Source organism: Eumetopias jubatus, unplaced genomic scaffold (assembly GCF_037043125.1).
Source record: "Eumetopias jubatus isolate StellerSeaLion01/CBP00866 unplaced genomic scaffold, mEumJub1_p1.0 scaffold_1, whole genome shotgun sequence".
Taxonomy (NCBI): domain Eukaryota; kingdom Metazoa; phylum Chordata; class Mammalia; order Carnivora; family Otariidae; genus Eumetopias; species Eumetopias jubatus.
This window is the reverse complement of record NW_028274807.1, coordinates 31,899,830-31,924,247: the sequence shown is the minus strand read 5'-3', so window position 1 is coordinate 31,924,247 and position 24,418 is coordinate 31,899,830. Positions and strand designations below refer to the sequence as shown.

Here is a 24,418-nt window from a genome sequence, read left to right as displayed (position 1 = left end):
ATTTAACATGCTAATGATCTTATTGATTATTGCATACTTGGCAGTGCATTTTTTCCCTTACCTTAAGCTTTCACGTTTTCCAATGAAAATTTCTCCCCCTTGCAATTCTCTGTCCATAGAATCAACATTTTTAAAGGGAACCAAAATACCCAACACATGTGGAAGATAAAACTTTTTATTTTCCCGAAGTCAGAATCCCAATATTTTGTTCTATTCAGTTTCTTTTTCAAAGTGGGCCCTCTTCTTTCACGTCACCTTTAATAGAAGATGTACCTGAAGTCTTGCCTCCTCGGTTTTAATCCAGTTATTGTAATCACTGGAAGCAGTTATCTCTCCTTAACACACTCCCCGTTTGGAGTTCTTCTAAGCAGAATTTGGCAGCTTTTAGAAACATATTTCTTCTTAGAAAATGCGTCTGTATTTACAGAAAAGCCAATCTTCCTAACCCCTTGCCTGTGTGCAAATCTTTATTATTGCTAAATTTTTACACCCATAATTCATTAGACTGAGAATGCTTTCAAGAGCATTAAAATATATTGTCACTAAATATACACATGTCTGATGAAAATATAATGGGAGGGGCTTCTGTAAGCCACAATAAAAAAAAATAGGTCGTATTAATAGTCACAACTTGGCATACATCTTTGTGTGTGGAGGGAGAGAAGGTTTAACATTTATCTTTGTCTTACTGGTATTCATACTTCTGGGACAACAGTCTTGCCATTTTTTTTTCAATTTAAGATTCCAATTATATATACATATGAAATCATGAAATTATCGGATCTAATAATAAATTCAAAATAGAAAACTGGGAATGCAAATGTAACAGTGCATACTATATTTAATAAGAGTGTACTCAAGTTTGCTTTTACTTAGTTCTCAACCTTATTGGCACATTAAGAAAATAAGAGTAACATTTAATTCTATATAATCTTAAAAAATACTAGTTGAATCAGAAACCTGCTTTCTGTGATGGTTTTGCAATGCTTCTAAGTAGAAAGTGAGAAAGCATTCCATTTTAGAAAGATACTCATGGATGTAATAGCTTTTGATTTATAAACGTAAACATGTCTATTAATTGTTTCTTTTTCTTTTTTTTTTTTTTTGGTAACATTCTAGTAACTTATCAGAGAGGAGGTGAAGCTGTGAGCAGTGGAGGGAGGTAATTATCCTGCTTGTTTTGTAGATCCTAAAGGGAATTCCAGGTATCTCATCTTGCCTTCCTCAGTGACATCACTTTCTTTGCATAAAACGTCGAAGGATGAAGTTTGTTCAAATCTTTTAGAAATACTCCATTCCACCGTGCTGTGGAACTAAGCTTGCTGGTACACAAATGCCATTGATGGAAGCTGTTGCATCTTAGTGAATGAACACCAGAGGGCGCACTTTAACCGTGAAAGACAAGCTTGCTGATTTTAGTGGATGATTAAAAGGAGTTAAAGTAATTAAGCAATGGCATTTATGAAGATTAAGAAATATAGCTAGTTAACAGATACTATCAAAGAAAAAGTGTTCATCTGAAAACCTGCTGAACACGTTTGCTCATAAGTTGTAGGCTAGGTTGGTTCTTGTGAATTCAACATAGTTCAGCTCTCCATTTGCAGGGGAATATGTTGAAATACAACAAGAAATCTAGGTAGCTTGTTAATACGGAGCTTTTCTTTTCTCTCTAATTAAAATGAACCTCAATTCTATATTTTTTTTGTAATTATGATTCAGTGAACTTTAATATATTCACAGAGAAATCACAAACTGATGTGACAGGCAGCTTAAAAGAGCTGAAAAATGGTATACGTAACATGAGCTAAGCTTCTGGATTTTCTATAATAAGATGATGTTTTTCCCTCAAACCAGCAACATATAACTTAAGGTAGAAGAAGAAAAAACTTCCAAACAAAACCATTTTATAATTTAAATTCGATTAACTTATTGAGTGCTCTGCTTTGCACAGTTGGATAATATGTTTGCAACTGGAAAAGACAAAAATGAGTAAGGTGTTATTTCTGAATCCAAGGAGCATACCATGTGGTGACACAATGACTGAATTTAGCATACAACAAAGTGTTGACCACCACGGTTGTACAAATTTGGCAACAAGCACTATCTTTTCTTCCTGGGTACTAGTGCTAGCTTACTGTTTTCATACCCGCGAAACAAAGCCAGCCACTCAAAGACCCAAAAGCTAGGGAGGTCTTCATAGGGATTAAATTCACTTGATTCAGAAATTAAACCAGAGCCTGTTTTTGCATCCAGGGGAATTCCATCGAAATGATCGCCCAGATATTCATGAAACAGACTCTGGCATAACAACACTCTCTCGTGGATAAATCTGGAAAGCCTGATTATATAACCTCCTCTCTACATGTGCAAGTTCATGACTGTAGACTCTGCTTTCACGTGATTGAAAGCACATAAAATGCTGGTGGAGCATCTTCTATGTCCTGCACTAGCCTCTGTGGATGGGCGTGTGTACACGCACTCTCTGTCTCACACCCATGCGTACATGCGCACGCATATAAAATATCTCCAGTTCTTGCTCTTAATGGATTTACAACCTAAGAGCAAATGATCGTATAGAACCTAATGGGAGGATTCCATGGGTACCCAATGCTAGTTTCTACAGGGGGACTGAAAAAGGACAAACAACAAACTGAAAATTACAAACAGAACAATTTTTTGGAAAGCTTGCTGTGTTACCATACAGAATTAACCTTTTAAATTCAAGAAGAGAATAACAGTGAAACTTCTGTATTTCAAATACCAAATAGAAAAGACCTTTGTACCAAATGAAATGATGAAAGATGCTGGTATGTTCCAGAGGCAACAGTTAAATAAAGATCTTGGAATCCATGCTCAAAAGAACAGTTATATACACAACTTTCAATTTATTCATTCGTCAGGCATATTTATCAAATGTCTACCATGGATGCGCACCATTCTAGTTGCTTGGGATGCATCAGTGAGCAAGTCAATAAAAATTCCCGTCCTTGTGAACTTTACATTATTAAGAGCGGAAGCTATAAGATAAATAATAAGCATTAAAAAAATCAGCTCTAGTATCAGCAGTCGCGTGCTTTGGACCAAATAGAGCAGGATAAGGGATCAGGAGCGAATCAGGAAGAGGTCTCTGTTCCTAGCCAGAGTATGTGTTTGGGCGGGTGGGTGGGGGATTCCGGGATGTGTGTGTGTATCTGTGTTCTATGATTTCGTGTGGTAAGAGAAGGGGCAGTCACCCAATCTCCTGCACTCTCTCCTCTCATGTCCATCCCTTAAACACTGCTTTCCCTCATAGATCTCAGACGTTGGCAGCCCGCTCTGGCCCTCCCACCTCATTTGGTTGATGATACCTAAGTCAACATTTCAAGTCTTCCTTTCTTCTGCATCCATCACACCTTTGTTGATCCTGCTTTACACCCCATTCACTATCCCAGTACTGTTTCATATCAAGCACTTGATCTCTCCTGCCTCATCTATCGCATAAGCTCCCAACAGTCCTACCTTTATCTACATTCGTTAGCACTACTTCCTGTTAATTCCCTTTGGCCATTGGAGCCAAAATGGTATTTTGAAATGCTTATCGATCATGTCTCTGAGTTGCTCTAGACCCCATTTTTTTTTTTAAGATTTTATTTATTTGACAGAGACACAGAGAGGGAACACGAGCAGGGGGAGTGTGAGAGGGAGAAGCAGGCTTCCCACGGAGCAGGGAGCCCGATGGGAGGCTCGATCCCAGGACCCCGGGATCATGACCTGAGCCAAAGGCAGATGCCCAACGACTGAGCCACCCAGGCGCCCCTAGTTCCCGTTTTTAATAGAACCCACCATGTTTAAAATACCAAGTCTAAATTCAGCAGAGCCCATGAAGCCAGCAACCTGGAGGGTGTTGCAGGTCCATCCCCCACCTCTAAGTGCCACACCCTACGATCCACCACGTCAGCGCACCTGCCACTCTGCCAATATTAGATTCTCTATTGGGTCCTTATTCCATCAGCCCGGAATATGCTCCCCATCCCCTGTCAGTTTGCTGAGCTTCACCTGCTGTGTCCTCCATGAACTTTTTGTGCTGGGTAAATACCACAGTTAAGCACCTAGCGTAAGGTAATGCAGTTATCTTTTGTTTATATCAGGTGTCAGGAAATTATGGCTCCTGGGCCAAGTCCAGTCTGCCACCTGTTTTGTAAATAAGGTTTTATAAGAATATACCCCAGACTGACTTGTTAACCTATTGTCCATGGCTGCTTTCTCACCACGATGGCACAGTTGAGTCGGTGCAACCAGAAATATAATAAAGGAGAAGGCTGAGCCAGAAATCTTTTCTAGTTCACAAAATTGTGAATTTAACTATTCCCAGAAAAGGGCATATGAGGACTGTGTTAAGCAAAGAGACCTCCTCCCAACTTGGAAAGGGCAAAGGGCTTGGGATACCATCCAGGGGAGGATCATGGAAGCAGTATTAAGTAGCTGTTCCTATCCCTTTGTTTTCCTTACCTCAGACATTCCAGTCACCTCTTCCAAAAACCCTACTTAAAATCCAAACCACAGCATCAACCTGGGAACAGTGGAGAAGTCCTAAAGAAAGGAGTAAGAAAATCAGGCCAGAAAGAATGCCAAGAAATCATTTCCTCACCGTGGGAAGTGACAAAGAAACAGAGCTCAGGCCTTGCTTCTCTCTGAAATACTGGCCTCTCAAATCTATCCCTTGCTCCTTCCTGGACTGCAGAGCTTTTTCAGGCTATGAATTAAAGGAAAGAGGAGCCGGTCTATAGGCAACTCTTACTGCCGGGCCCCCTTAGTATTTTCTCCAGCCCTGGGACCCTCTAGTATTTCATTTTGTGATTTAGGATTTCAGATAGGTTTTTGTTTTTTGTTTTGTTTTGTTTTGTTTTGTTTGAGTGGAGTATCTGACATCAGAGGAGCAGAGGAAATGAGAGTAAGCGCTACTTAATTATTTAAATGCAGTGCCCTCTTTTCCTTTGTGACACAAATTTATCCCCTTAATATGAACTGGAAGAAAAGTTTGGGTTTTATGATCCCTAGTGTCTTCTTTTCCCTAATAATACTGTCTTTTAAAAGACAAGGAAGAAATAAGGCAAACTCAGATATATTCATAAGAAAATACAACCTCTAATATGATATGGTAAAAAGACATATTTTAGACACATGTTAATTACCGTAACCAGCACTGAGTTTTACCTCTGCTTAATTTCTTATTGTTGGACAGCGAAATCTGTCTCATATACGCTAGGTCATCTCAAATGCAGAAAAATAGCCTATGAGATTGGTAGTTTCAAAAAGCTCCTAACACCCTTATCAAGGTAGCTGCATATGAGCTTTGACTTCCTCAGAGACCTCTAAAATACACACATGACATTTTAAGATTCATTATGGGTCAATAATGTATGGTTCACTTTCTTCCCCAAATAATTAGTATTCCAAATACAAGTTTAAACCAAAGCCAGGATGTGAATTGTTAATCTTACTTCCTGTTGGAAATCACCTATCCATATGGAAAGTTCTTTCAGCTCATGATATCAAAACACTCAAAGTGCTTTTCTGAGAGAATCATGGTAGCATAAAAATATTGTCTATTCCTTTGGAAACCTTTTCAGTTGGACTGAAAAATTTCCACTTGACCCATACTTTAGACCCATAATATTTCTACATGTCAAATATGGAAATTTATTTTTAATAACTTCTATAGTGATAACACACTTGGTTTAAGTTCAAGAGGAAATAAAATAAGAAAAGCTAAAGATTACTAGAGGCAGAATTTCTCTAACCAACGTCTATTCAGAGGCTCCAGATATCTGTGATGCAGCTTGCATTTAAATGTTTTAAATTTCAACGGTTTAGCAAATTGGCTCTTCGAAGCACATTTTTATCAACAATGTTAATAATAAATTGGCTCAGTTTTAACAGCATGATTCTGAATTTCGAGACTGCAGACATTTCCCCCCCACTCTTTCTTTTATACGAACGTTTAATGACCTTAGGAAATTTCAGCACTCCCCAATATGTATGTTTATAGCATCCTGGATTCGAGTGTGGATTCCAGAGCTAGAGAACTTGGGCTTGAATCCCAGCCTCTCTGCCACTCGCTGGCTTTGCATAACTATGCACACGTGTCTTAACCTTCCGTCTGAGGAGTCTGTTTCCTCATCTGTAAAATCAGGAAATAGTAGTAACGACTTGGTGGAATGGTTCTAAGAGTTAGATGAGTTGATACATGTAAAGAACTCCGGACAATGTCTCACACGTTGTAAGCAAAAAGTAAACATTCATACACATATGCACATCTACTTATGTATACAGACATAAAAATTATAAATCCATATTCTTCCTTTGGAGTGAAGGATTCTTCACATAACCATCATTTGCATTAGTGAGTTTCCTCAGTTGACTCTGCGTCACGGAACCCTGAAGGGTGAAGTGTCAGGTTCTTGATTCCCGGGGAAATGAGAAGCATGGTTATCACACTTCGACAAAGAAAATGAAACCGTGAAGAAAATCTTTGCAGAATCTGCAGCACCAGCCTGTTTATTGTGGATCTTACAGCACACCATGCATTATCACCTCTTTTGCTAAATTATCAAATGGAGTCAATGTTGGAGAAGGACACGAGGAATGCCGTGCTTGGACTCTAGTCTGCATCTCTGGAGCTAGTGGTTCAGGGTTCCCTCTAATAGCCATTGATGTGCTTTGCATTCCCAAAGCACAGTGAAAGAGCATTAACGTGTTGTGCCAAAAAAGACAGGAACACTAATATTTCTTATAGTGGACACTTTTCATTCTACCAGATTTAATTCAGTAGCTTTCCTTTGTTTATGTAGGGATTTATGGCGGTGTACACTGTCACCATCAGAAAGTCCTGACAAGCTTCCAGAGCTGTGCATGGAAACATTGATAAGCCTCTCTGCAGAATGTCACAGAGCCCCAAACTCACTAATTCTGACTTGGTTTTGAAGAAAAGTATGCAAATATGCTTACTGTGAAGGATCTGAATAAAGGAGCTTGTTCCATTTTTTTAATGACGTTGTAAGAAGAATCATGACTTTTTTAATGGGTCAAAAACGAAGGAATGCAAACTGTCTCCACTATGGTATTCTGTCAGCAACTAAAACACTAAAAAATATAGGTATCCATATGTTTAGATTCCATGTTTGAGTTTTAATCACTGGGACTAAAGTAAAGCATCGCAAATAGTACAGTGTTTTCCGTCTGACGCACAACTGTGCCCGCTTAAAAGTTATGGCCCTATACACGGAGAGAAGTTCTCAAGACATTAGATTACGTTACAGTTATCTTGTCAAAAAAATAATTGTAAAATAAAAGGAATAATAATATCATTCAGCAGAGCTGACCAAGTCATTTGTGAGAACAGTGATGAAGAATGTGTTGGACGTCTGATTGGGAAATCTCATTTGCTATTTATAAAACATGTGCATGTATATATATATATATTTTTTTTTTTTTTTCTTTAGGCCAGGACTTCTGAACATCAGCGAACCTGCCACGCAGCCATGGCTGGCAGACACGTGGCCTAATACTGGCAACAATCACAATGACTGCTCCATCAATTGCTGCACGGCAGGCAATGGTAACAGTGATGGCAACCTGACCACCTACAGTCGCCCAGGTTAGAGATGCGGACACAGCTCCATGAGCCTAAGCACAAGGACTGGCCACAGGAGGATACATTTCTTCCCCTCTCCCTACACTGGAAAGGAAAATTTGGTCAACATTTTCATAAAATGTTGACGGTTGCCTAGCAGATTACCCTGATTCTGTATTTTCTTCATCCCTCTACCTCCACGCTTCACCTTCCACCAGAGTTTCCCAGGATGCAATGGGAGAAGGGAGAGTATGAACTCTAGGATAGATAGCAAGGAAGAAAGAACTTGTACAAAAGCGTTCTTCTCCATGAGGATGAATGTATTTATAATTTATGTTTGTAATTATTTTCAGAATGTGGGGAATAAAGCAGATCAAAAAGTTTCTAAGTCTCTAGTTAGAGTGAACCAAATTCTTTAATAGCAGTAACAAAAATAACAGCAACTGTACAACAGCAATATAAAAATTATAAATGAAAATTAACTGAAATTCCAAATCAGATTTTTTTATTAAGATATAATGTATTATTTGTTTCACGGGTACAGGTCTGTGATTCATCAGGCTTACACAATTCACAGCGCTCACCATGGCACATACCCTCCCCAATGTCCATCACCCAACCACCCCATCCCTCCCACCCCCCCCCTTTCAGCAGCCCTCAGTTGGTTTCCTGAGATTAAAGAGTCTCTTATGGTCTGTCTCCCTCTCTGGTTTTGTCTTGTTTCATTTCAAATCAGATTTTTATTATATAAAAGTAAATCCCAAGGATGTAAGATATACATATATATATATATATATATCTTTTGCAGGTGTTTATGCATGCATTTATTTTATATTGTGTGTTTTTGGTTCAGAAATATGTGTGAGTGAATTACTTCATGATGACGTCATGCTAAAGCATGACATGAAAATAAGGATGTAGAGTATGCAATATTGAGAGGAATAAACAGAAAATTACTCATGATTTCTTGCAAAAAAAAAAAAAAACAGAAAACAAAATGAAAACCTTCAACATTCCCAAATGGGAAATATTAAAAGAATCATAAAGAATCAAAAGATATGAGTAGAGAAGTAAAATGAACTAAGAAAAAGGGAAATAGAAGATAGCATTTAAATGAAGAGGTTTTTCATCATAAAGAAACAAATCATATAGCAGTCTGTATGTCTAGCCTTAAAACTAGTCCAGAGTCTTCCATTGGATATGGATATGACATATCCATGTAACTATGTCCCTGTTCTCCAGAAGTCCATATTCTAGTTGTACAGTTAGGTGCTCACATGGTTACAAAAAAAAAAAGAAGACTGGTTGAGCCCTGCAGGAGACAAAAGATGACAATAACCATTTAGATTAATATGTAGAGCTGTTTTGTCCAATACGGTAGCCTCTGTCTACAGGTGGCTATTTACAGTTAAATGAAACAAAATACAATTTAAAATTCAGTTCCTCATTTGCCCTAGACACATTTCAAGTGTGCAGTAGCCACATGTGTCTGTTGGGTCCCGAATTAGACAATGCTGAATATATGGTAGAACATATCTATCATCTCAGAAAATTCTGTGGACTCACACTCGTTTAGAAAGATTGGTAAAGAAAAATGAAATTGGCAGAACCTTATGGTCTTTAACAATATTTCTTAACCACTGTTAAACAAAATTTTATACCTAGAAGTTAGAATTACTAAAGGCCAGGTGAGTCAAATATTCCTGTTCCCTGATCATTTATTTTTAAAATGCAGAGTAGGTGAGTTCAGTATTACAGAGAAGTTGCATATTTCTCTTAAGATTATATTCACATTTACGTCTTCAGCTAATTTTTCATCAACATAACCAGCTGAAAACCAGTCTTCAAAGAGAGCTGAACTACTACTACTATGAACTACATGAATAAAATAATGGTATTTTTAACCATTGTAACTTGACAAATTTTTTTATTTAAAAAATGTTTTCCACTTTAGATTATGATTTTAGCTCTTCCTGCTGTTTCCATATTTTCAGCTGCAGGCTTTAAATATTTCTATTTATTTAATTTTAAACATTCTATCAGTTATTTCATTCCCTAATACTTCAATGAGAAGCAAATTAGAGGGAAATTGAAATAGACAAATTAGATATTATTTCAGGCTTTCTTTGATTAAATTACACAGGTTACTTATGATTCATTTTATCATCATTATTGTCATTTTATACTTCTCGGGGTGTCTTTATGAAACCATGAAAAAATGATTATATAATGTCCTTCCCTGATAATGATTATCCTACATGACCAAGGGAGGATCCAATAAAATTATCTTAAACACTATTTACTATCCCTTTACCTCTGTTCCTCATATCTTTTGAGTAGAGTTATTTATAAAATACTAAAATCTCAAGTTCTTTGATGTGTAGGCAGAGATCCCCCCCGCCTTTGGTTTGAATTCTCAACATACATTCTTTGTTCTGTTGCTTCAACAACTAACTAGTAGCTTCAGATAGGACAGTAACTCCAGACTACATATAAATTTGGCACATAAAGATATTCATGTATATATTATTTAAGTGAAATTCCTATTAATGGGGTTGTTAAAGGAAAATTATCTTAAATTCAAATTCAGAATCAGTCTCTATATAATTTCTCTACGTCCTCTCTCATTTCCTCAATTTTGAATTACCTTCTTTAGAGAGTACCTATGACTACCTGGCCCTTTTTACTGATCGCATTTAAGCCCCTTCTTACTTTACATAACAATTTTATTGTGACTCACGAAGCTACTTACAGAGAAATTTAAAACGAATAACCATGCAGAATGATTTTTTCCTTTTCCTCTCCGTTGCACGTAGCTGATTGTATAGCCAATTATAACAACCAACTGGATAACAAACAAACAAATCTGATGCTCCCTGAGTCAACTGTTTATGGTGATGTGGACCTTAGTAACAAAATCAATGAGATGAAAACCTTCAATAGCCCAAATCTGAAGGATGGGCGTTTTGTCAATCCATCAGGGCAGCCCACTCCTTACGCCACCACCCAGCTCATCCAGTCAAACCTCAGCAACAACATGAACAATGGCAGTGGGGACTCCAGCGAGAAGCACTGGAAACCGCCCGCACAGCAGAAACAGGAAGTGGCCCCCATTCAGTATAACATCATGGAGCAAAACAAACTGAACAAAGGTGAAGAGCTTTGCCTTTATTCTCAGCCTTTTCTGTCTTGGTACCATTAACCTTTCAGCACTCCACGTCCAGACTTCTCTGGGATGAGCAAATGAAATCTTTCTTTTGTTACTCATGTTTCCTTATTTCTTTGTTTTCAAAATTTCCAGCGTCAAAGAGTTAATTAGCACAACAATAACCTCGGAAAATTGATTTTATAATAATATGTAACTATTTTCAAATGGTTTTGAGATTAATTTAAATTTAATCGTAGGTAAGGGATTGCTTAGCACAATCTTTTATTCATAAGGCAGAGGTACAACCGTCCCAATACCTCACATTTTAAATAAATAGACTATCCCATTCTTTCCACTCGAGATTAGAAGATAATTGCTTCTACATGGTCATATAAATGAATGGCATTTTTATACCAAACTGAAGAAAAATAATTAAATTAAGCTTGAGCTGGAGAAGTGGTTCAATTTGTTGTATTTCTCCTACCTCGTGTGGTCCCTAAGACTGCTGCAATGTAGCAGCAGTGTATGTCTGTATGATTTTAGAACCTAAATTTTTTTGGTTGACTTGATTGAAGTCTGTCAGGATAGAATCTAAAGTAAATTGTTAAATGGTAGCAGTGGAATAGTATTTTATAGCCTGAGGGGAATGTTTCTCTATTATGATATGTGTGAGTTGGGAGAGGTAAGTATTTGATTTCTTTATAGTCGTTTAGGCTACCGCTTTAATAACATGATTTGCAAAGTTGTACCTCTGGGGGGGGGGGAGAAAAGAAAAGAAAAGCATCCTCTAATATGAATAGTTCAGGGCAATTTTGCACAAGTGTACAGGTAAATGACACATCTTATTGTAGATAATTAGAGACTTAGATTTATTTTCTTTAGGCTTGAGTTGTGACCATTTTCCTCAAAAATAAAATGTATTACAGTTGGAGATGACAAGCATCCCATTTGATTAAGTTAATGTTATATATTTTGATTTAACAATACAGTCATCCAGCCTTTTTCGAAGTTTGAGGAAACACTTGATTGGCATAAAACCCAGTTCAGGAAATATTTGTTAAGACTTTTGCGCAAGCTCATGACAAAGGCTGACCACTATGAAGAGAGGACAGTTTCTGCAATCCTGTAGTTTGCAGTGGGCATTCCAACTGTTGTTACGTCATTCCTCTTTAGTATATGGCTTTACTGTGGACTTTGGAAAGTTTGACAAGCCTCTGAACAAATATTTCAGAGCTCTTATTTATTGTTTATATTGCTTATACCAGACTTGGTATGTCAACTGTAATCAAGACCTGGAATGCAACTAAACTGATGGGTTATTACCCAGTACATTCCAGTGGCAAGTTTATCACTTAGATTTTTACCTTTGCCTAAGTAAGCAGAAGCCTTTCCATGGCAGATTGAGATCCTTTGTTTTCTTATCATGGATGTGTTTTTTATTAGATACCATCTTGCTGACAAGTTTCAGGGCTTTTTACTTTAATTTTTTAAAATGATTTACAGACATGATATTTTCCTGATTTCTTATGGTTAAAATTATTTCGTTGTTACATTTTTCAAGTTAAGAAGTCAAGCAATTCCGATTTCTGCCTTAGCTGATTTTTAAATATTTTAAAGCGAAGAAATAGTCCCTCATATGATTCGTACATATCTATGTTTAGTCTTATTTATATGAAGGAGATGATGCAAAGAATTTGGATTTTATAAATCCTAAAGAGACATGCCTATCTTTTCTTGACTCTTCCTCCTTTACGCTTCTATACGTTTAGCAAGTGATCAGCATGGTAACTTAAAAGCCTAATTGCTGGTAAATGATTAAGGCATCAAAGAGAAAATAAAAGTTTTTTTCCATCTGAAATGTCTAGATTATCGAGCAAATGACACAATTCCTCCAACTATCCCATACAACCAGTCATACGACCAGAACACAGGAGGATCCTACAACAGCTCGGACCGGGGCAGTAGTACATCTGGTAAGTGTGTGGAACCAAAGAGAAAGTCAATCTCTCCTTTAAAAAAAAAAAAAAAACGGTGTATTCCACTGTTACAGATTGAATGCTAATGAACTGATGTACACGCATGACATGTCTCTGCACTAAAAAATTTGAATTTTTCCGGACATGGGTCTTCTCTCTGCAATTTGAGTGACAGCCCACTCACTAAACCATTTTGTGTTCTACTTACTAACGAAGATTAAAGATCCCATTCTCCTCCTTGTTAATGAACTTTTATAAAGCCAGACGCGTGGACTATACTTTAAAGGCAGTTGAAACTTCTTTTTTTGCCCTTGGCCAAAATAAAACTAAAAATGTTGGGCATATGCTTAATCTGCTAAATTTGTTACTCTTTGAAACAGGCTATACAGCACATAAAATCTGAGGACCCTTGAGCAAAATCACAAACCTAAGAGATCATAGGGACAACAGGAACCTGCCTCTGTTGATAAGCTTTGTAACTTTCCCTCAGTTCTCGCCCTAAAACCTCTTAAAGCAACCTCCTAACTTGGGTTTGTAAGAGCCTTCGAAGCCACGGTGAGGCCTCTTCTTGTCATGCTGTTGCAGCTGTTTGCCACCTGTTCTCCTGATAGGGGCTGCAGATGGGGCTTCGCTGGTACTTAAGGCCGGTTTTTCTAATTAAAGGCGATTCATTATTAGAACTAACATGTGGCGAGTCACACCACGATGAGATCAGAACTGACTGATCTTGCCTCTAGTATGTTTCTCCAGGAGAGTGTAGAAATATCACCTCTCAGTACCTGGATTGAAGTTGCTGGTAGGGGCTTGTAGCCAGTGTCTTTACCCCTCTCCTGTAACGAATATGGTACTTGCATTTTATCATCTTCCCTTGACAAAGGCATGCTGATTTGGCATTTTTAAGCCTACATGTTGTCACTGATTGAAACTATTCCTATTGGAATTAAAGGAGCTTAGAAATACCTCTTTGCCTTTTTAGATCTACTCTTATTCTACTGTATGTTGATTTTTTTAAACAACTAAAATCTTACTAAGGAAACCCTGAATTAACAGGGATTTTTTAAAAGGATCTACTCTTAGAAAAACCATAGAAAATATTTTAATATATTGATATCTCATGCCATTTTATCTTTGCATTCTTAGCCACTTAGAGAGAAAATCATATCTTCCTGAGGAAAATGATTCTATGATTATTGTGATTAAAATGATTCTGTGTTGTTAATTTAAATTGACTTTCTCCATCCCTCAGCTTAAAGACCTAGATCTTGGTGTTCTGCTGCTATTTATTACTTGGTATTCTGTGAATATTTGGTAAAAAGATTTTAAAAAAATGTATAATCTGGTGTTAATTAGAGGAGAGAATGAGGCAAGCAAGTGATGTGTAGGAGAGATTTGTAATGTTAGGCCTCTTAGGACAGATGGAGTTATTAGAGTAGATGTATGCCAAGAAATCAAGAGGAAGGTGCTGGGTATGGTCAAGTCCATGATTCGTGCCTAGTCTTTCCAATACAGGACAACTGAGTGAAGGAAGAGAGAATGGAGACAGACAGGTAGAGGCCTGAGAATTGTAATTTATTACTAACAGCCAGTCCCTTGGCCCATGCTTGGTGCAATAACATACCAGTTCAAGAACATCTGACTTAACGCACAGATTGGGCCAAAAATTCCAAAGCGACTTAAAAAAAAAAAAAAATAAGGGTCATTGAATATACCAAGACCTGTTTCATGCACCGTGTAACTTGGAGCTGTTTCAGAGAGGTTAAAAATATAAAGACCAAGAAAATTCGCTGATTTTAAGGGATCATATGAGAAAAACAATTACAGGCTCATCGTCTATAATTTCTATAAGAATCTAAAATGTATCATATTAGAGGAGGAAGGTAAAGATGTATTAGAGGAGGAAGGTAAAGATGATTTTATCCTCAAATATCTTTTGACCCCAAATTATTTTAAAATGAATATTCTAAAATGTGCAGTTACCTGCATTTAAAGAATATTCCAAATCCAAAATCAGAATACGAGAGCACTTGCATAATTGGGCTGTTTCAAACTACTAAAAATGTTCAAGCAACATCATTTTACTCGAAGCCGTAATTTTGTAGAAACTGGGGCTAAAAACACTTCTATCCCTTTTTAAAAATCATTTCTCTGCTTCTTTTGTTGTTAGTTATATTAGTTCCTCCAGCAATAATTTTCATCTGCACCTGCCTTTCTGATGAAAACTAGTCATTTCATTGTGCCTAAAACATTTCAATGAACAAGTACAAATTATATATATTCAGTGATTTAATGCAACAGTGGAACTCTTAATAGATCGTATCTGTATCATATTGTATTTTAGGTTCCAGCAATTAAATAATAGAAAGGCACTTCAGAAAATATGTCTACAGCTCATTTGTTTTAGGTGATAATCCATAATGCAATTAATTGCTGTAAGAAGATCACTATTAATGATATGACTTGTAAAATTCATTTGTGGTTTTATTGCTTTTTCGCTATTTATTTTGCAGTTAAACTTGGCAATACGTTGCATCTTCTATTGTACAAATTTCTGTTAAGATTAATGAAGAAAAGCTTATTTATCTGCTTTTGCATATATGAATTATACGATCATATTTACAGGAAATAATTCACCTGTGGATAATAGAAAAACCTTAGAGGCCAGAAATAAAAGACTTGGATTTTATTTCTTTTCAAGGGAGTCAAGGGCACAAGAAAGGGGCACGGACACCCAAAGTACCAAAACAGGGTGGCATGAACTGGGCAGACCTGCTTCCTCCCCCCCCAGCGCATCCTCCTCACAGCAACAGTGAAGAGTACAGTATTTCCGTAGATGAAAGGTAAGGAGAATTTCAGAACGGATGTAAGTGGAATAGGATGATTCCTTAAACCCATATGAAGCAATTATTAAACTAGATCACTAAGGGGAGACATTCCTAAGGTCCACAAGCATTTGTCTCTGAAAAAAACAGTATTGCTATGTTAGAAGGACTTGAAAAACATCCTCATGCTGCAAAAAAAAAAAAAAAAAAAATGAAATCGTGCCTTGGAAGCTTCTTTTGGAACTAAGAATTATGAATCAGAACACACACACACAATTTACATATATCTTTACGTTTCATACATGTAATTTACATATGTAAGCATATATAAACATACATAAAATGTATACAAGACCACATATGTATCATGATATATATAACCATACATATATATGATTTTATGATTTTCAAATATCAAATTTTCAGATATTGCATATTCTTGAATTTTCATAACATAAATGTGTGAATTTGTACAACAGCGAAGGTATCCTGAAAACTTTTGTTTGTTCTTAGATATTATCACATTATGCTGAAAACTGTGAAACTTCAAAGTCACTGAATTGTCTCTCACAACGATTCAACTAGTGTAAAAATCATATCATATGACAGCGATAAGAAAGTTAGTGTGTTTCGCTCTCTCTACAGATTCTATAGAACTGAACCAACAGAGCGAAACAGTTGTTTCAATGGAGGAGAAACTCACTTGAGTTCTCCTCCAATGGAGGAGAACTCACTTGACATAGAGAATTAACAAAAAATAAATAAAATCTACCTGAAAATACGGTCTTTTTAGTGACTGTTGTAAAAATAAAGGCAACGTTCTTTCATTCTCCACACATAAAAAATAGTTTTACAGATCCGGGTATGCCAGGAAACAAAACTCTGTACCTTTGTTTTTCCAGTCATTTAGTGAGCAAATACTGAGCCATTACTCCTGGGGGACATACAGGGATAGGTTCCTGCAAGTCTCTGGTCACACATTTTTGTCATCTGATCCATGCATAATCTTGTTTTATGTGTGTTTTTGTTTAAAGACACCTTATGCAATATGTATTGTTGATTCATTTACATTGAACTCACAGCCAGGAGTGCCATCAGGAATGACCATTCCTGGCCAAAGCTTATCTAATGTACATATTTTCTCTATGTGGGCGCGTCATAGCCTTTTGCACTTAGAAACACTACATCACACTAAAGCTCTATCCTTGGGGGCTACTTTAAACAGGGAAATTATCAATATAAAGAAAAAAAAATTGAGAACAGTGTGGCACTAGATAGACTGAGGAAAGGACACTTGTTAGCAGTATCAAAACTGACACAAGAAGGTGGAGTGACTCAGATTCCTCACTGTGAGTATTGACTTTGGGTTACAAATAAATTTTAGCAAGTAAGTGACTTTGTAAGTATAGGATCTGCAAAACTTGAGAATTGACTATAGTTTTTAAAAAGTCATTTTCTGGGCTCTGTTAACATTTATTGCTATTTTAGTCTGCCAGTAAAGGGACTAAAATGAAATAAGTGGATACAGTTTTTTAAAAGCCTACAGGAGATGCAACTCTGCCCTGAAGGGAGATACTGATTCAAAGTGGGAAGAATGAAGGTTTCCTGATCCTTTGGCTTTTGTTCTTGACTTTGACAAATGATACGGTTCTCAATCAAGAGGAGGAGGGATTTTTATGGACATTGTGACCACACAGAGATGTGGCCTCCTGGAGGACTGAGATGAGTCAGTGGGAGGGAGGGGGAGGAGGCTGGGAAGGCAGATGTAAGCCAGGTTATACAGGTACTCGAATGTCTTGTTTAGGGATTTGTCTATTTCCCTCTAGTCAATTAGGGAGCCATGTATTACTTTGCAGCAAATGAATGATCTGAGAGTAATGCATATTATAATAAAGTAATTTTGGAAGCACTGTGAGGATTCAGAAGTGTAGAGTAACTGGAGGCAAAGAGATCAATTAAAAGGTTATTGCAGTAGCACATACAACAGACTTTAGAACAGTCATAGATTTTGGAGATTTTTAGAGAGGAGACAGATGAACCAAGGAACAGTTCAAGGTAGAAGAGAGAGGAGTAAGGTGAGATGACAAGATTTCTAGTTTAGGGGAGTACACAAATTGCTGTTACTTTGTTGAGAAAGGAGACGTAGAAAAAGTGTCAAAGGGAGGTAGTAGGATTGGTAAAGTAAAGGAAGACACAAAGAAATCATGTTATATGAGCGTCAAGTTTCCTGAGTTCAGGTGAACAAGGCAGGTGGTAGAGAGTGAATGAGAGGGGTGACATGAACACAGTTTATATAATGCAGTAAATTACTGCCATTTGAATCAATAACCATCTGCCCTGGGGTGGGAGAAAAGAGAAAGGCATGAATGTTTCCCAGATCCATCTAGAGTTTCCACACAGCTGTAGCAGAGGAGTAGTGGGGCATTTTATTGTTTATCGACTATTTTATGTACTGTGTTTTTTATTCAACATCCTAAACGCAAGCCAACTACTTCATTTTGTGCTCAACTGAAGAAATAGTGATCTATTATAATTTCAGAGAAAAGGTGGATTTTCAAGAAAGGATTTTTAAGAGTAATTTTTCTCAGAGGTTAGCATTCATCTCTAGGTCCCCTGTAGGACCATCCCTGAGTCATCTTTTAGACATCATGTTGAAGTGGAAGGCTAGACTACATGCAACACATTTAGGAAGTACTAAGTTTAACTGCACTGAATAGATGCCTCTATTGCATGACTTCTCAGAGCCTGCAATATGCTGATGTAAATTGTAATCATTCAGAGAAAAAATATACGTAGCACTCACCAACCTTGGTGATAGTGAACTGATTTTATTTATTTATTTATTTTTAATTTTTTATTTTTTTTTAAAGATTATTTATTTGAGAGAGAGAGGAGAGAGAGCACAAGCAGTGGGGAGGGTCAGAGGGAGAGGGAGAAGCAGAGTCACCGCTGAGCAGGGAGCCTGGTGCGGGGCTCGATTCCGGGACCCAAAGGCAGATGCTTAATGACTGAGCCACCCAGGCGCCCTGTGAACTATTTTTTTTTTTTTTTTTAACAGTACTCCCTAAACGTGGCTCACAACATTGAGATTAAAAAACAACTCAAAGCTGATATTCCACTAACTATACCAATCGTTTCTTTACATAACCTGAAGTAAATCTAAGTGTGTTTATCATTTGTTTTAGCTATGACCAAGAAATGCCATGTCCCGTGCCACCGGCAAGGATGTATTTGCAGCAGGATGAACTAGAAGAGGAGGAAGATGAGCGAGGCCCCACGCCCCCTGTGCGGGGAGCAGCTTCTTCTCCAGCTGCTGTGTCTTATAGCCATCAGTCCACTGCCACTCTGACCCCCTCCCCACAGGAAGAACTCCAGCCCATGTTACAGGACTGCCCAGAGGAGATTGGCCACATGCAGCACCAACCCGATAGGAGGTACACTGCCACTAGCCTTTTGCTGACAAATCAGATAATTTCCACTCTTACGTGTCATTTGTAGAATGCTATTATATGAGCTCATTTTCATATCTAGCCTTTTTACCAGGATCATCATGCAATAAGCCTCGGTAATTAACATATCAAGTAATACTGTTGACCAGAACATGAGATTAATTGATCTCAGTGAACTTGCAACCATAAAATAATGTGCATTAATACTCACCCACTTATGATAATTGCGTTCATAAACACATGGAGATCATGTAGTAACTATATGCGTTGCTACTCTTGTAGCAATTTATCGATGATGCCTGTTTTTGCATCTTAGTTTTCCTTAGGCGTGGGTAAGTCATTGCTTTGGTCTGTGGAAAGCAGATTTTCTCCTGTCTTTTGAAATGCAGTCTGCAGAATGATGTCTTGCCTCATGGCTGTACTGTCGCAAAAGAATGAGCTTGGCGTATTTATTTCACTTTGACCTCAAGTACCTTTATTTTAAGTCGGAGTCCTTTGTCCAATTTACTAAATAAGGTGTGTGTGTGTGCGTGTGTGTAACCAAAAATTCATCATTGCCAACCAATACGTTTTTGTTAGACACAAATAAATACTTGTCATTTCTACCACATCAAAGCTACTACTGCATCAAGTTAACTCCTCTCTCATTGTTGATGATTTTGTTGGTACTATTTCATTACCCTTGACACATTAGATTTCACACATATAAATTTATATATATACAAAACTTTCTACGTTTCTAATATCATTTGAAACTGAGTATGTTATTTGCCTCTGAAGGTTGTCTTTCAATTTTCTTGAATGAATAACATATTTTCATTTATACTGCTTGAATTCTGTAGATTAAAATAGAACTTACAGTGTTTATTAATTATTCTGTCCGTAAGAGGTTCTTACCAAATTCAAATCATATACTCTCTAAAATGAAGGAGGTCATTAAGCCTTGCTCTGTGGGACAGGGGGGAATTTGGATTGCCATCCATTTATCTTTAATAGCGTTAACGCATGAAACTTCATGGAGATTGAGAACAAATAAAGCACCTATCTCTTTTCCCTATTAAGGTCACAGGCCATCTCCATTGCTCTTATTTGAAGCAAATGAGGGGCTAATAGAGGCTCTTATCTCTGAAATATGTAAGCATTCTCCTTTCATTCTCTCACATTACCTATTTCCCCACCATTTCCCTCTGTGTTATAAGTGGTGCGTAGTATCTTCTTCCTGGCAAACCCCTTCTGTGTTTCTCTTGTCATCCTTTCCACCTTCTTCAAATCAGTCAAAATCAGTTCACCTTTATCTATCCTGACTTTCCAGCCTCTTCCTCTTTATTCAGTTGTTCTTTCTCTTCTCCGTTAATCCTACTGCTGTTAAATGTTCCCCTTTCTTAGCCTTTCATTCTAGTTATCATGCTCTCCTTCTCCTCTACTCCTTAGGGCTGTTGAATCAACTCTGCCTTCCCAATTCCAGTTCACACCTTAGCCCACTGCATTCTGACTCAGACCATTTTGCTTCCATTAGTCTACTGAAAGTAACCTCCAAATGGTCAATCTAAAGACTTGTCCGTCTTTATCATCCCTAAGCTTTCTGCAGTGTTGGCAATTTTGTAAGTTGTTGTGGGAATCACATGAGATAATGTATGTAAAGTATCCGAAGCAGGGTATTCAACAAATATGAGTTTCCTACTGTCCTCACCTTTATGCCATCACCCCGTTGCTTGGTTCAGTAATTACTTGTATTCTGATGGCTTAAATAAATAAAATTTATTTAGTCATCCCATCCTTTTTCCTGAGCACCACAATGATATTTTCATTTGGCCATCTCACACTACACTTGTCCAAAACCAAATTCTTTGTCTTTGCATTTGACCTTTCAGACTTGTTTCATTTCCTCTTTTGTTGGCCTATCATGTATAGAATCATTAATCCTTATTTATTTGACTAACATATTAAAAATAAAATAGCCAGGGCACCTGTGTGGCTCAGTTGGTTAAGCATCTGACTTCAGCTCAGGGCATGATCTCAGGGTCCTGAGATTGAGCCCCGAGTCAGGCTCCCCACTCAGTGAGGAACCTGTTTCTCCCTCTCCCTCTGCCTCTCTCCATGCTCTTGCTCGCTCTCTTTCCCTCTCGCTCTCAAATGAATAAATAAAATCTTAAAAACATATATATAATAAAGTAAAATAGCCAAAAATCATAAAAAACTGTTTGTCATTTTGCCATCAGCTTAATTTTCCTGTTGCTTAATTTCTTCTACTCTCTTCCTACCATTCCCCAAATCAAATTATTCAAAATCCCTTCATTTCTGACTTCAAAATATCTTTTGTTTTTGTTCCTTTGTTTCCATTCCTATATATACCTGCTAAGGCAGACCCTCATCCCTATATTCTGCCCTATCCTTGAACTGATGTCCACTTTTCTTCTATTTCCCCTTTCCTGCCCGCCCTCCACATTATCTTTCTGGACACGAAAGCCTGAGAATGTTCCCCCTTATTCAGAGTCAGGTCCTGCTCTTCAGCCCAGTGGTCAAAGCCTTTCATGGTCCTTCTTGTCTTATGTACCCTTTTCCCTCCCATTCTCTCCACACACCTTCTTTTCTAATTACTTTGTTTGAAATTCCCTGACTTTGCCTAAAATTCACCAACATCTGGTCAGCACTGCCACTTCCTGGCCCAGAGAGGGTTGCTCTGGAGCTGGCACGGGGAGGGGGGGCACTCATGGCCATACCCCACATGTTTAGTGTCCTCACTGGGCACCTGTGTGTCAGCACATGCCGTTTCTTTGATTTCAGGGTCAGGCGCATCTCATCCTTCCAGGCCCTGTTAAAATGCATCACCTCTGTGAAACTCTCATTTGATTGCGTGGCAAAATTCAACCAGTTCTTTTCTTTTCTCTTCACAACGGTCTGTTCACTGCTCTGCTACCCCGCTAATCAGTTTTCATGTTGCATTAGTGTTTGCTCTCAGTATGTCTGTTTCCCTCTTTAAAGTAAAAGCTCTTTGAGGGCAGAGCTCACATTTTACTCATGTCATTGAGGTGGTACGAAGCTTACCTCCGTAAGTATTTGATGAAAGGAATTGGATACTTCTGTGAACTCAGGATGAAAATGAATGCAAATGCTGTGGTTTACCTGCACTTAAAATACTGTTTAATTACAATGAAATATGAAATAATGAAATTCAGTCCGTGAGGGTACTAGGAATTTTTTTAAATAATGATTTTTGAAATAATGATTTTCAGTCCATGAAGGTACTAGGAATTTTATTTCCAGGATTGTTGCTGGAAATAACACTGGACACTAACAAGAAGTAAATGAAGTCCATTAAGCAACAACAACAATAAAATATTAGTATTGTTCTTTTATGATGAAGGTATTTTCTACATGTTTACTGTAGAAATATTTGAAAATACAGATAAACAAAATGAAAATACAAAAGTACTAATGATCCATGTAGTCAGAAATAGTCACTGTTAAGGCCTCAGTAAAGATCTTTTCAGCCTTTCATCTCTGCATATACTCACATTGCTTTGAATTTGTGATATGCCGATATGGGATAATTGCTCTTTTCACTGAATGGTGTATTTTTCCATGTCAGTAGCTTTTTATTTAGATATTCATGTTAAACAAAAATATACTGTGATTTACTTAAACAATTCCTTAATGTTGGACATTTAAGTCATGTCTGCGTTTTTGATACTATAGACAATGTTGTAATTCTCATTTCTAGCTAAGTCTTTGAGTGAAGCCTCTTCTCAGACCCTTGACCTATTCGGATGCCTGGCCCATCAGCAGATGGCTTCTGTTTCTCATCATCCTGCCATGCCCCTAATGATGTACTCATTAAAGATAGATAGCTATTTCTCTGCAGATTTCACTCTGAGCATCAGACCCTAATATCCTAGTACTCGTTTTTGTAGATTTCAGCTGCTTAAATATCACTCAGAGCAATACACATATCTCCAGCCATAAAGGCACTTTCCTGCTTCCAACAGCCATTTTCTCTTGCCTGTATTACTGTAATGGTCCATAAGTGGTCTGGTTGCCTTTAGCCTTGCCCCTTCTTCAATCTAATCTTCCTGCTGCAGCCTGTGCAGAGGCATTTTCCTAAAATGCAACACTGATCAAGTCTCTCCATTGCTTAAAAATCTCTCAATGGCTTCCCATTTCCCTTAGAATAAAGGCAAGATTCCTTAATGTAGCAATCAAGGCCCTTTGTGATCTGACCCCTGTGTGCCTTCCCATCCTTATTCATTGCCACTCACCTCTTCTCTGTTCATGGTGCTTTCATTCTACTTTTCTTCCAGTTCCTGGAATGAATACTTGGTCACCCACCTTAAGGTCTATCCCCCATGCCATCCTGTTTTCCTGGAACACCATTATCCCCTCTCTCTTTTTGGAACTAACACTTACCTTTGAGAACCAAGGTAAAGTGGTAGATACTCTCCATAGAATCTTTTGCTGATGTCCCAGTTCTGAGATAGGAGCCAATTCTATGTGTTCCCATAACACCTTAGACATCCTCTGTTTGTGGATACTGTATTATCATTGCACACTTGATTCATTGTTTGTCTCCTTCACTGGATTATAAATCCCTTCAGGCAAGGAACAAATCTATTTTATTTAGCTGAATTTCTAACATGGTGCTTGAGTTCCTCTTTCTATTACTGCTGCCTAACAAACTACTTTAAAACTTAGTTACCTAAAGTAACCATTTTCTTTTACTCACAATTCCATGAAGTGGGAATTCAGAAAGGATTCACCTGAGCAATTCATCTCTAATCCACATGGCTTCATGTGGTCTGTTGGGGCTGGAAGATTTACTGTCAGGTTAGTTTCTTTACTCATGTATCTGATGTCTCAATAATCTGTGGCTTCTCTGTTTCCACATGCAGTCTCTCTCCAGTAGCCCAGACTTCTCATAACACGGGGATCTCAGGGTGGTGGCACTTCTTACATGGCAGTAGGCTTCCAAGACGGCGGGAGGAGGAAGTTTCCAGGCCAGTTAAGAGCTCCACTCAGAACTGACACGGTCACCCTTTTGCCAGATTCTGTTGGTCAGAGCAGTCACAGGGTCATTGAGATTCCTGAGTATAGAACTAAACTCCCTCTCTTGATGAGAAAGTGGCAAGTTCTCATCCCAGAAGAGCGTTGGGATGGGAGATATTGTCATGGACATCTTTGCAAAATATACTCTGCTATGTCCTGATATATAGTTAGCTTTATTAAGTATGTATGCCTTAAAATCAAATCCTTTTATGACTTAAAGTATAAAGCATTCCCCAAGCTCTTTTTGCTTGTGATTCCTTTGGTCTCAGAACCTAGCAATCTCACCATAATAGAGACAGTGTAAATGTTTAAAGAATGAGTACTTTTTTTTTTTTACTGAATACATTTTTTTACTGTTATGTTTATTGATTAAA

General features: G+C 37.7%; 1 protein-coding gene across 1 annotated transcript in view; it reads left to right on the top strand.

The window, feature by feature from the left end:
• Positions 1 to 24,418, top strand: part of ROBO1 (roundabout guidance receptor 1) — a 491,348-nt gene that overhangs the window by 444,799 nt on the left and 22,131 nt on the right. Inside the window, exons 20-25 of the mRNA XM_088022787.1 lie at positions 1,120 to 1,162; positions 7,482 to 7,636; positions 10,429 to 10,764; positions 12,626 to 12,733; positions 15,432 to 15,573; positions 18,741 to 18,989. Coding sequence (XP_087878913.1) covers positions 1,120 to 1,162; positions 7,482 to 7,636; positions 10,429 to 10,764; positions 12,626 to 12,733; positions 15,432 to 15,573; positions 18,741 to 18,989 — 1,033 coding nt within the window. The remainder of the gene's footprint in view (positions 1 to 1,119; positions 1,163 to 7,481; positions 7,637 to 10,428; positions 10,765 to 12,625; positions 12,734 to 15,431; positions 15,574 to 18,740; positions 18,990 to 24,418) is intronic.